The sequence below is a fragment of the Furipterus horrens genome, unplaced genomic scaffold (genome assembly GCF_987537825.1).
Source record: "Furipterus horrens unplaced genomic scaffold, mFurHor1.1.pri manual_scaffold_9, whole genome shotgun sequence".
Classification (NCBI taxonomy): domain Eukaryota; kingdom Metazoa; phylum Chordata; class Mammalia; order Chiroptera; family Furipteridae; genus Furipterus; species Furipterus horrens.
In genome coordinates, this window is record NW_028327179.1 from 34,612,071 (window position 1) to 34,626,147 (window position 14,077).

Here is a 14,077-nt window from a genome sequence, read left to right on the forward strand (position 1 = left end):
GTCTTCTCAATCATCAGAAGTATCTGCTTAGCCTGAAGGTAATATAGCTACTACAGCTTTCTCTTATTAGTGTTAGAATGGTATATTTTTCTCTATCTTTTTATTTTTAATCTGAGTCTTTATATTAAAGGTGGTTAGTTCTTTTAAAAAAAACAATAAATTTAGTTTAAAAAGTCAAAAAATTAAATTAAATTAAAAATTAAAAAAGAAAAAGCATATAGTCGGGTCTCCTTTTTTATCCACATGGACAATCTCTGTTTTTCCAACTTTAGTGGTGTATTTAGACCAATTACATTCTAAGTGATTTGGATATTGGTATTTTAATATCTATCCTATTTGTAACTGTTTTCTATTCATTGTATTTGTCCTTTCCCCTCTTTTTCTGCCTTCCCTGATTTATTTCTAATTAATCTAAGTCCCCTTTCAAATAGCACTGTATTGCTTCACGTGTGGTATAGATACCTTACTACAGAGTACAGTATTCTCAATTCCAATCACCCACCCCTTGTGACACTGCCATCACTCATTTCACTTATCAATATGCTATAATAATCCAATACATTGTCACATTATTACTTTAAATAAAGTTTGCTTTTAGATCAACTAAGAAAAATAAAACTTTCTTTTACTTTCATTCATTCCTTCTCTGACATTCTTCTTTCTTTATGATGATGCAAGTTTCTAAACTGTTTAATTTTCCTTTTGCCTGAAGAACTCCTCTTAGCATTTCTTACAGGGCAAGTCTACTGGCAATGAGTTCCCTTGGTTGTTGGTTTTTGTGTGTGTTTTTTTTTTTCTGAGAAAGTTTTTATTTATATTTCACTTTTGAAGGACACTTATTGATGTAGAATTCTAGACTGGTGATTTTTTAAAGTATTTTCTTTAAGTTTTCCACTCCACTCTCTTCTTGCTTGCTTGTTCTGATGCAAAGTCTGATGCAATTTTTTTTTTTTTAGTTGGGGTAATACTGGTCAACAAAATTATACAGGTTTCAGGTATACAATTCCACAACACATCATCTATACACTGTATTGTGTGTTCACAACCCCAAGTCAAGTCTCCTTCCATCACCATTTATCCTTGTCCTCCCTTTACCCTCCTGTACCTCCCCCTGCCCACCACGTGCCCCCCCTCCCCCGGCCCACAGTCAATCACCACTGTTATCTGTGTCCATCGGATATAATTCTTATCTTTGTTCCTTTATAGGTAAAGTATTTTCTCCCCTAGCTTCATTCAAGACTTCCTCTTTGTTTTTCTGCAGTTTGAATATTATATGCCTAGGTGTGGGCATTTGTGTGTGTGAATACATGTGTGTTTATATATGTATTTATATATAACCTATTTGGTGTGCTCTGAGCTTCATGAATCTATAGTTTGGTGTCTCTCATGGATTTTATAAGTTTTCTGCTATAATTATTTCAAATACTTTTTCTCCATTCTCTCTTCTGTGGGTATTCCAAATATGATATAGCCCTTTTCCTTCCAACTACTTCCTTCCCTGACTATACTGTTCCCAATATATTACCTTGAGGCCCTGACCATTATTAATCATGGTTTCTCCAACTTTGGTGAAACAGAAAGGAAGCTGAAGAGAGACTGAGTGGGCGAAAATCCCTCCCAAAAGCTGGGATCAGTTTCCAGTAAAGAGTTTCCCTGCAGAGAGGCTTTTGTGATGGAGAACACTCTGGGGATATTTTGCAAAGACTCCTCTCCCCCTCCCACTGTCAGAATCACAAAAGGATCTACTCTCCAGGATTGTCACTGTGAGAACCTTGTGGGATTCCTAGAGGCAAAGTCTGAGAAAATGTGAGGGCTTTCCTACAGCTGCAGCCCCATGAGTATTCACTCTCATTATTAGTCCACACTCAGTCTCCAGCAATTCATCAAAATTATTACGTGAGCATTCCTATGAGTTTATGGCTCCTGCAGGTGGTGCTCCAAGTGAGGAGACTAGGCTGTGTCTATCCTGACGTGTCTGTCTCTTCAGAGTTTAGTATACTGGTTTTCCCTGTGCCATCTGGTCCTGGATGAACTGAAGAAAACTTGTTGATTTTCAGTTGGCCTGGCTTTTTTCCTTTGTAAGAATGACAGCAACAATTCCCAAGCTTTTACATGTTGGAGCTGAAGCCAGACACCTTCCTTCCAATGTCATGGGCTGTTCCCTCTGAGACAGGGTGCTATTAGAAAGCCCAAACCATGTGAAGAGCCAGCTCCAGCTTTCCAGCCATATGAGTGAACCACGTGACAATGATCCCTCACATCCCAGTCAAGCTGCACAAAATGATACCACATGGAACAGAAAAAAATCTGTCCTGCCAAGCCCTTCCCCAATTGCAGCAAATTAAATGAGTGTTGTTTTAAATCTCTAAGCTTTGGGGTGGTTCATTTTGCAGCTATGTGTAAGCAGAACATTCCTAAGATGATCCTCAAGGCCTTGCCAACTTCTCAAGATTCAATTCATATAAATCTCTCTGAACACATCCGATGCCCCCTGTCACATGGGGCTCTGCGAGTCTGCAGAGCCTACCAAGCTCTTCTCAGGTCTGGCCTGAACACTCTTGTCCCTATTCTTTACCTGGTCGGCCATATTTCCTCCTTCAGATATAAGCATAACTGTCCCCTTCTCAGCAAGGTTTCCACTGTCCATTCATCAAAAGTATACCTATTGTCGAGCCCTGGCTGCTGTGGCTCAGTGGATTGAGCATCGGCCTGTGAGCCAAGTGTCGCTGGTTCAATTCCTAGTCAGGGCACATTACTAGGTTGCACATCAGGTCCCTAGTTGGGGCCGCAAGTGAGAGGCAACCACACAGTGATGTTTCTCTCCCTCTCTTTCTCCTTTCCCCTCTCTCTAAAAATAAATAAACAAACAAACAAATAAATAAATAAATTATTTTTTTTAAAGTATACCTATTGCCCACATGAATATATATAACCCACCACTCTCTATCCTGATTCTTTCTCATAGATCTTTTTTCCTTTGCATAATTACAAATATGTCTGCTGACTTAGTTTCTCCCCCTCATCCCCCAACTAGATGATGCCTCATGAAAAGAGAAACTCAGTTTTGTTCACCACTACATAACTATCACCTGGCCTAGCATGCAGAACAAGCACCACAGGGGCTTAGTAAATACCTCTAAAGGAAGAAAATCTTTTAAATAAACACTGCCTCCATGCATTCCCTGTTGAGACAAGCACTTCTCAACCATGGCACTATGACACTTGGCATAAATAATTCTCTGTTGCAGAAGATTGTCCTGCTCATTTGTAAGGTGGTTCAACAGCATCCCCAACCTCTGCTCTCTAGATGCCAGTAACACAACCACCTCTTCCCAAGCTGTGAAAACCAAAATGTTTCCAGATATCATCAAATGTATTCTGGGGAGAAAGACTGAGAACCAGCTGAGAATCACTGGCTTAGACTAGAAAAATGCTACTTCTCTAGCATCTTGGTTTTAACTAAAAAGACCACAAAAATAATGGAGCAACTCAGGAATGTGGACATGCTTTAAATTGAAACCAATCTTATCATTGTATTCTTCTAGTCCTCCTCAAAAACTATTTAAACTGAACTATGTGAGAGAGACTCTAGGAGCCCAATCATTATCAATAATTGGAAATTTCCATACTACCTCTTTCAAAAGATTCTTCCACTATCCAAAGAATGCCTACATTTTCACCAGCTGGGCATAGCTGATATATGATCTCAACTTTGAAGATAGCAAATATCACTGATTATTTTGAGGGGCTCCTAATCAAATGATCAAAGAACCCTCATAACCAAAATGACCAATAGAGGCCAATACATTTAAACATTGTCTAATAGGAAAGTTATCCCTGTACAGTTTAGTCTAATAATTGAAATCATCATGCCTCTTGCCTAAACAATATCCTCACTGTCACTTTTGTCTGAAAGATTAGGCATTGTTTGTTTATCTGCTACAAGCTAACTGAAACCAGCTGTACCAATGAGCCAGACTCTCATGCCTTACATTCCTCCTCTAAAGGAAGTCAGGGCTGAATCTGCAATTTGAATAGACTTTCTGGTTTTTTACAAATAAAATTGGCAGATGTTAGTGGGTGGGCTATAATCCTCCTTGGCCTAGGTAAGGATAAGAACTCTACTTTTTCAAATTTTACCTATACACAAGGAGTCCCAGATCTGAAAATCATATGGAGTAAAATCCATTTATTCCATTAGCTTTTTAAAAAAATCCAATTGTTTGTTGTCACGTATTTTGTACATTAAATTATAAAACGAACACTGCATTATCATAGCACACTGCCATTTTCAGACACTGTGATTAATAGTGTGGATACAGGCTTGATCTTAGAAGTGAGCTGTAATATAAGCTTTGGCCCATGAACCCAAAGTCTAAAAAAAGTCAGAGCAGCCCTAATGAGAAACAGAGAGAGGGCCTCGGGAACATCCTGCAGCAGAGCTCATACCAAGCCGTCCAGATTTGCCACTCTCCTGTACAGAGTTCCCATTTGTGGGCAGAAAACTCTCAGGACAATGGAAGTCAGCATGACACGCCAGGTGCCAACACTTAAGACTGAAACTTCAGTGAACTAGGAGTCCAGTGTTTTCCATCTGAGCATTTCTGACTTTGAGAATTCTTCCACTCCTCCTGATAATGTTGCTATGGAGTTGACCTTCAGGGCGAGCAGTAAAAGCCACCTCTTTAATCTCACCTATTCTGAAAAGGTGGTTAACTGCCACTGTCTTTCTTCTGACTGCTGCTTGTTTTAATTAACAGCATTTCTTCCCGCTATTTCTCCCAGGGCTTTGAAGAGCTCTTTGAAATGTATTTAGTATATTTCAGTCTTGGTATGGGCTAGTCTCTCAATTTATGAGGTCGTTCAATGCAAGTTCAATAATTCGGCACCAACTGGCAGGATGAAATGCTAAAAGATTGGCACCTGCAATCACATAAATCTCATGTTACATAAAGTGAGCAAATCCCTCCATTGTTCTTATTCACCTCAGAGATAACAATTTAGGGCTGGCACAAACCAGTGTGGGCGGGCTTCCATGTTTAGCAGGCTCCCACAGGAACAGGCTTTGCACCTTCACCTCAACCGAAAATGAAGATAAGCAGAAAGAAATGACCAAGAAATTAGGATCATCTTCAGAATGGCTTTGTCAGAGTAAGTCCAATGATCTTAATTCCAGTAACGGAACCAAGAGCAAGGTTTTTCTTTATCTATATGACACTAGAAGTATGAGAAAATCAAAAGCAAGCAGCTACAGCCTCACATCCCCTATATATAGTAGGAAGAAAAAGACAGGACTGCCCAAGGCAGGCATGAAGGTTCATGGCGTCTCACCACTTGTGGTAAGGTTCAGAAACCTGGGGGACTCGGAAGGATTTGGATGTGTTTCACCAACAGATCCCGGGGCCCTGGGGAGCATATGGGTCCCACTACATCTCAAGTTTGGGAGTTGAGGTGGCCAATGATTGTAGTGTTTATCTACCACCGACACACATTCGCGATAACTCACATAACAACCCACCAATCCTCTTCCAAATTATATGGCTTAAAGCCAATTCTACTCTCACACTCCAACATAACACCCTTGCTTAATCAAAATTCACATGATAATCAAAATGAATCTGTTTGCTTTTACTTTAAGGCCCTCGGGCTTTAACAAATTTAGTGGAGAGCCTAGTAACAAAGGGTGAAAATCTTATGATAAGATTGTATAATATATGCCTGGAGAACCAAGCCCCAAAGGGGAGCTGTCACAAGGAGTGCTACAAATACACCCAGTGATGAGGGAGGCTTCGTATGAAAGCGAATGACCTATGTGTCTGTGTTTATGCTAGCACCATGCTGTTTTGATTACTATAGCCTTGTAGTATTGCTTGATATCAGATAGTGTGATACCTCTAACTTTGTTCTTCTTTTTCAAGATTGCTGTCACTATTCAGGCTCTTGTGTTTCCATACAAATTTTTGGATTACATGTTCTAGTTCTGTGAGAAATGTCAACGGCATTTTGATAGGAATTGCATTAAACCCTTAGATTGCTTTCATTTCTGAGTATATATCCAAAGAAACTCAAAACACTAATTCAAAAGCTTATATGCACCCCAGTGTTCACTGCAACATTGTTTACAATAGCCAAGCTATGGAAGCAACCCAAGAGCCTATCAGATGAGTGGATAAAAAAGCTGTGCTACACAAAGTCAACAATGACATAAACCTCTTGCTGGGGAAAGGGATATCCTTTGTTTATATTATAACATTTAAAAAAGCACCACAAAATAAAAGATGGCTTATGGATACCATAAGTAGGAGAAGAAAAACATTGTCATAAACACAATGCCAAATTAGTGAGGTCTGAAACTCATAAGCATTATGGATTGAACTCTCTCCTTCAAAAGAAGATATGTTGATATGCTAACCCCAATACCTCAGAATGTGGCCTTAGGTAGACAAAGGATAGTCGCAGAGGTAACCAGGTTACAATGAGGTCATGCAGGATTATTAGAGTTCTTATTAAAAGGGGAATTTGGACATTGAGACATACACACACAGGAAGCCCATCATGTGAAAATGAAGGCAGATATCAGGGTGATACACCTATGAGCCAGCAATGCCAAAGGCTGTCAGCACACAGAGAGGCCAGGAGAGAGGCAGGGAACAGGGTCTCCCATACAGAACCAGCCCTCATAAAGAAACAACTCTGCCAACACCTTGATCTTAGACTCTGGCCTCCAGAAGTGTAAGAGGATAAATTTCCTATTTAAGCCACCCAGTTTGTGGTACTCTGTTTCAGCAGCCCTAGCAGAAAAATGCAATGAGGTTCGTGGCAAATTCCAAACTTGAGATGTGTGAGTCAACATACATCAAACCAAAAATCAGTGAGATCTCTACAAACACCAGGCAGCTTTAGTGCAAGATAACAATAGCTGCTTTTGGAGAAGATACTGAAGGCAATGTTTAAATATGGAAGCAGGGCTGTAGACATTTTTGGGAGAGTGGTGAGGAATTTACAACAGGGATCCCATCATTCAGCTGACTCTTTAATTTATGTAGCACTTCAGGGGATACACCAAACAAACACAGCTCTCAGGTCTTGCTGGATGGCATATGACTATTGTTCTTTGGCCTGACCTTACACTTAAAGCAAGTGGGCACAGCAGCCTGTCATCTCTTAAAGGAGGTAAGTGGCCAATGGCTTTCATCTCCAGCTGGAGGAAATTAAACACTACATGTGACCAGCAGGCTTGAAACTGCTTGAGAAATGCTGACAAGATACATTTAGACCTACTGGAGTGAAAAGTATTAACTGTCCAGAACCATCCTTCTCAAAGATTACAAGTACTTAGAAGGCAGTCTTCCTTTGATTCAGGCATAATAAATGGAGGGTTTTTCAGCCATCTAGAGCGAGACATAAATCTTAAAGTTAAACATTTAATAGAGTTATTAACTTACATTTGGAAATCAGCTGAGCACATCTTTTGTGGGAAGGCACTTCAAAGCAATTTGTTTGTTTCCTTATAATGAAATTGTATGTTTGCTTCTGCTTGATTCATGATTAAACCAAGTCAGAGCATATGTGAGGACCATCTGGAATATTCAACAAGGTTCAACTCTTTCCAAGGATGGCCTTACACTGTGTAAGTGGTATAGTCTAATGGTTAGGAAAGTCATGGCTTCAAACCAGATAGATATGAGCCAAAAAAAGTATTGCCACTAACCACCTGTTAGGACTTGGACAAGTGGCCAAAGCTCTCTAAGCACAAAGTTTCCTGATCAAATGGAGATGGTAGTAATAGGACCTTATAGGGCATTGGGAGGAGTAAATAAGACAATGCATATACCATAGTATATTTAACCTAATTGTTTAATCCAGTGTAGTTACCTTCATGTTATTAACATTAAGTATACACGTAAATTTTATACAGTAGAGTACTAACTATTTTTCTTCAGGAAAATTTAAAATTTGGGACATAACCCCTCCTGAAATTAGCTCAACCATTTAGACCATTACCGCGACATTCTATTATGCTCAAGCAACAGAGTGAAGTCATAAACAGCCCTCTAGATTTTTTTTATTCCCCATGTTTTCTTTCATTCAAATAAAAAAGACCTTTTTTTCAAATATCTGAGATCTCAAAATTATACTAGTATATTTTACTTACAGCACTTTTGCACTTCCTTACTTACATCTCTTCCTTTATCAGAAATATTCCTTCATCTTCTTAACTCAAAAATCATTAACAAAGGTATAAGAATATATTCCATAAAAGCCAAAAACAACCAAAATCAGCATAGTCAAAATTTCCAATTGTCTTTAAAATGATACTTCAGAGAATTTTCTTTTATATTTAATTACTTAGCTTAAAATTTCCTAATCTGTATGACTGAAAAGGAGACAAAAGCAGGAATAATTTAGAAAATTGTTTTTCAACATTATTTGGTAATGTGATTAAGCTAAAACCAGGCTTGAGTCTCCTACAGTTATTTCAGAAATAGCACTAAGTTTTCTACGAGGTACATGCCACAAATACAGTAACTCTGTGCTCTTAATCATTTGGAGAGAGAGAGGAAGCCTATCCAAATCATGCGGGGTTGAGCTTGTTAAGAATCCAAATAGTGTCCTGACTCCCAGATAGCATAAGAAGAGGGGACAAAGGGTAAAGAGTTGTTTCTCTTTACGAAAATATACACAGCATGATGCCAAAGCAGACAGGTAGGAAAAAAGAAGGAGTATGCAGTATTTTTAATTAAGTAACTTCTGAAAGATGGAGTAAAAGCTCATTTAAAAAGAAGTCAAGAATAGCCAATACATTTGGCTTTGTCAAACCAGCACTTGCAAGCCAACGCTAAAACTCCATGAGAAATTAATCATATCATTCACCTGGAAATGAATTCTCATCTTAGGGTTCCAACTACAATGAAAGAGAAAACAAATGCAGGGAGAAGTAGGACAAAAAAGATAAATTGGACAAGTCTACAAAACTGTTTGCTAGCAGAAAAAAACAATTCAACAAACTTTTTCTTAAAAGATTTTATTTATTTATTTTTAGAAAGAGGGGAAGGGAGGGAGAAAGAGAGGGAGAGAAATGTCAATGTGTGATTGCCTCTCGCATGCCCCCAACTGGGGACCTGAGGTGCAACCTAGTCATGTGTCCTGACTGGGAATCGAACCAGCAACCTTTTGGTTCGCAGGCCAGCGCTCAATCCACTTAGCCACACCAGCAAGGGTTCTACTGACTTTTACATTTGTTAAAAACAACAACAACAACAACAACAAAAACCTGAGGGGGGGGAATTTATTATATATTAAATGAAAATTATTTAAAATATACTGTGAATTAGTATTAAGAGAGCAGGTACATTTCACATGTGAAATATTCAAAAACCAATGAACTTACTTGCTTTTTCCTTTGTATACTGTAGCATAAGATCCTTCCCCTAGCTTTTCCAGTTTTTCATATGAGTCAGCTTTTCCAAATTTGGGACTTGTCGGCTAAAAAGGGAGCGAAGGATAAACAAAACAGATTTTATTGAACTAATTAACAATAATAAGCCAATTTTGCTAAAAATATATAGCTACTCTGTCGCTTTTTAAATAACGTTTTTCTGGTATAAGAATGCTTATTTTAAAGAAAACAACATAAATATTCAGGGTACAAAATTTCAAATATACAAATAGAGAAGTTTAAATTAACTCATAATCTAACCACCAAGAAGGAGTCACCATTAAAATTTTGATATCTCTCCTTCCAATGCTATCTTTGTACTGATCATTGCTTTTTCACATAAATGGAATTACACTATACATACTACCTTATAACCTGCTTTTTTCATTTAAAATATTGTGAATATTTTCCATGTCATTATAGAATCTTTCTAAATTGTGGCCTGGTAAATCCCACCCACCACTGTTTTCATATATCCCATAAGCTTAGAAAGGTTTTTACATCTTTTTAATGGGGGAGGATCAAACAAAAAATACATTTTCTTAGCATATGAAAATTATATAAAAATCAAATCTTAGGGTCCATAAAGTGTACTGCAACCCAGTCACTCATTCATTCACCGATCGTGGTATGACTTTCAAGCTACAACAGTTGTAGTTGCAACAGAGATCACATGGCCAACAAAACTGAAAATAGTTCCTATCTGAACCCTTTTGTAAATCATGACTGTATAAAATTCAGTTGTATAAAGGTATTCCTCCAATATCTTTCAGTGGTAATGCAAACAGATAATCAAAGACGTATCATTCAGATATCACTAATTAATACAAAAGAAACTGTCTTACGTCTACCTAAACTAGTCCCTAAGATTTAGCTGTAACAAAACAACTCTTCCTTAAGAAATGGTATACCAGACACAGACAGCAGTGTGGAAACTGACTGTGGGAGCGGAGTGGGGGAAGGTGGAAGAGGGCAAAGGAGATAAAATTAAGACAAATGTAATAGAATAACAATTTTAAAAATGATTTAAAAAAAAGAAAGAAAGAAATGGTATACCCCATCATGACCATAAAAGTGCCAAGAGCCCTGGCTGGTGTGTCTCAGTGGACTGAGCACCGGCCTATGAACCAAAGGGTTGCTGGTTCAATTCCCAGTCAGGGCACATGCCTGGGTTGTGGGCCAGGTCCCCATTTCGGGATGAGTGAGAGGCAACCACACACTGATGTTTCTCTCCTTCTCTTTCTCCCTCTTTTCCCTTCCCTCTGAAAATAAATAAATAAAATCTTTTTAAAAAAGTATGAAAAGAGTGGTTTCGTCACTCTTGCTGTGCTCAACTCCCACCCCAACTTCACCAGAGAGCACTGTCTTCCATGGAAGCAAATAATTATTTTAGTGTTACTATAAAAGGGGAATACCAAAACATATTAGAAAATGATAATTATATAAGGAATTAAACGCATCTTAAAGGGTTATCTGATTATAGTTATAAGTGCATATATAATTGATGAAAAGTTGCTAATGATTCTGGTACTTTGTAAGTAACCAACTGTAGAAGCTTAGGGAAATAACATCTTACAAAAAGTTTACAGAACACTATTCTTGAGCATATGCTCATGTACCACTTATGAAATAGCACAACATACTGGCAGCAAATCTGACTCCCACCATTTATAAGGATTCTGTGTGGCAAGTGAAGCACGTGCTTCCTACCTCCTTGCCATCTGAAATGTCATGCAGTGACTGAAAAGATCTTTTTCAAAAATAATAAATCAGGAACAGAAATGGGAAACAAAAAGAGTACCAATACATAATCAGAAATTTTGAGGAATTCTGAAAGATAGAAGTAATCAGGATCAAAACTTTGGAGAAATAATTGGGGGAACTTAAAGCCCCAACCTGTAGGCAAAGACTATTACAGAGTCACTAGGTAAATATGAGACTAATCAATAGAGCTGCACACATGGTGTCTTCCCAAGTGAACTGCAGGGACATCTGCAGGGAGGAGACAGCTGAGAATACGTGCAGTCAGGCTAGAGGGGCAGAGCAAGGATTGAAGAAGTCACTGCCTGCAAAAAACATGACAGGCCCACATCCCCAAGCTGTGAGCCCTGCCTTGCTCATGCAACTGCTACAGTCAATTTACAGAAAGCAGAATGAGCTGATAGCAATTCACAAACACAAAAATGAGTATACAACCAAAAGTCACAAATCATTTCAGGAAAATCAATGAGGAGCATAAAATTTAATGGGCAGTTAAACTAAAACCCTGGTAAAAGAGTTGCTATTGCAAAGGTAAAATAGCTTTGAATGAAAATAACAGTATCTTCAGCGAGATCTAAGAAGATACCATATCCTTTAAAATAACAATTAAGAGATTAAATATTTAATTAGTAAAATAAAGCACTGAATGGGCAGTGAACAAAAGAATGGACATAGGTGAAAAAGTAATAAGTTCAGTATTTGAACAGATTTCTTTCAGAAAACTTTGGGGAGAGGTTGCATCTAAACAGAAAAATTATCCAAAAAGTATATTTTTATAGACAACTCGGGCTGAAGAAAGACAAATCCACAATATTTTCAAAATAAAAAGGGAAATGATTTTGAATTATGAATACAATACTCAAGACAGTTCTTCAAGTGGGATGGAAATGCCGCAATCTTACCACCAACAGAAAAAAAAATCTAGATATAAAATTCCATATTACCTTAATATAAAATGAATTTAAAGTGATGAAAAATTGCAGGAAGGCAAGGAACAGTAGGATAGGAGAAATAAAGACTGTTGAAATTCACTGGATTGACTGCAGAGACTGATTAACTACAAATGTGTTCATGATCCAATTAAAAAATGGGCAAACGACCTAAATAAACACTTCTCCAAAGAGGACATACAGGTGGCCAACAGACATATGAAAAGATACTCAGTGTCATTAATCATCAGAGAAATGAAAATTAAAACCACAATGAGATAAAAGCTCATACCTGTCAGAAGGGCCATCATCAATAAATCAACCAACAACAAGTGCTGGCGAGGATGTGGAGAAAGGGGAATCTGTTTGCACTGTTGGTGGGAATGAAGACTGGTGTAGCCACTGTGAAAGCAGTATGGAGATACCTTAAAAAATCAAAAATGGATCTTCCTTTTGACCCAGCAATCCCACTTCTGGGAATATATTCAAAGGAACTCAAAACACTAATTCAAAAGAATATAAGCACCCCTATGTTTTTTATAGCATTATTTACAATTGCCAAGATATGGAAGCAGCCCAAGTGTCCATCAGCAGATGAGTGGATAAAGCAACTATGGGACATTTACACAATGGAATACTACTTGGCCATTTAAAAAAAGAAGAAAATTTTACCCTTCATGACAGCATGGATGAACCATTATGTTAAGTAAAATAAGCCAGTCAGAGAAAGACAAGTACCACATGATTTCACTCATATGTAGAATCTAATGAACAAACTGAACTAACAAGCAAAACAGAGACAGACTCATAGATGGAGAGCAGGATGACAGCTAAGGGGGATCGGTAAAGGAGTAGAGGGATTGAGCAAAAAGGAAAAAGGATTCATGGATATGGACAATAGTGTGGTGATTACAGTGGGGAGAGGGGTATAAGGGTAATAAATGGTAATGGAAAAAATACAATTAAAAAAATTTTAAAGTTTTAATAAGTTTTTTTAACACTTAAAAAGCAATCCCTGGAGACTTCCAGCCAAGATGGAGGCCTAGACTGACACGCTCTGTCTCCCTCCACAACTAAGAAGAAATACAACTACCGCAAAACCAGCAAGAACCAGAAGTTCCAGAAAATAAATGGAAGTCCAACGTATGAAGTTATAAAGAGGTGGTGCTCGTCCAGACGGGTAGGAGGGTCAAAGCCAGGGTGGAAAGGTCAAGCTGTGCTGGCTGCCGCAGCTGTGGCAACAGCAGCAGGACGGCGGTAAGCACAGACACCCGTATTTAAAGGGAGGAAAGAAGCGCCTGGGGAGCACCCCCGGCTGCAAACCAAACCTATCAGCTCGAGATTCCAACACTGGGGAAGACAGATCCCCATTGCCTTGGACTGTGAGGCCCAGAAGGGATGGGGACGGAGGAAGAGGTTCCCAGTCTCTCAGTGGAGAGTGAACAGGAGGAATCCATCCTGGAACACTGCCCCCACACAAAACATCACAGTGTGGTGAGAAGTGTCGCCTGGTAGTGCTGAGTACACAGGGCTCTGCCCCCTATAGCGTAGGAGGTATTACAGCCCTGCCCAGGAAGCAAAGGTAAACACAAACGATCAGGACGACACAGATCATGATAGAGATCCCGGTGATGCAGCTGAACAGACAGCAAATATCTAATCTAATGAAGCAGCAGATAGGAAATCTTTCTGAGGCACAATTCAGAGCTTTGGTTATAAGAATGCTTACAGACCTAACAGCAGATCTTAAGACGGGGAAGGAATGAAGGCTAGTCCTGCTGAAATGAATGAAAACACATATGAAACTAGTGGTGAGGGAAAGAAAACCAGGGATCAAATCAACAAATCAGAACATAGGGATGGAACAAACAGTCAACCAGTGCAGAAAGAGGAAACAAAAAGTGAGGAAAATGAGGAGAGGCTCAGAAACCTATTGGACAGCTATAAG

General features: G+C 38.7%; 1 protein-coding gene across 3 annotated transcripts in view; it reads right to left on the minus strand.

The window, feature by feature from the left end:
- The window catches only part of CDK14 (cyclin dependent kinase 14), a 564,775-nt gene that overhangs the window by 403,118 nt on the left and 147,580 nt on the right, over positions 1–14,077 (minus strand). For all 3 annotated transcript variants that reach the window (XM_090287257.1, XM_090287258.1, XM_090287259.1), the window contains one exon: positions 9,392–9,486. In XM_090287257.1, the coding sequence (XP_090143383.1) occupies positions 9,392–9,486 (95 nt within the window). The remainder of the gene's footprint in view (positions 1–9,391; positions 9,487–14,077) is intronic.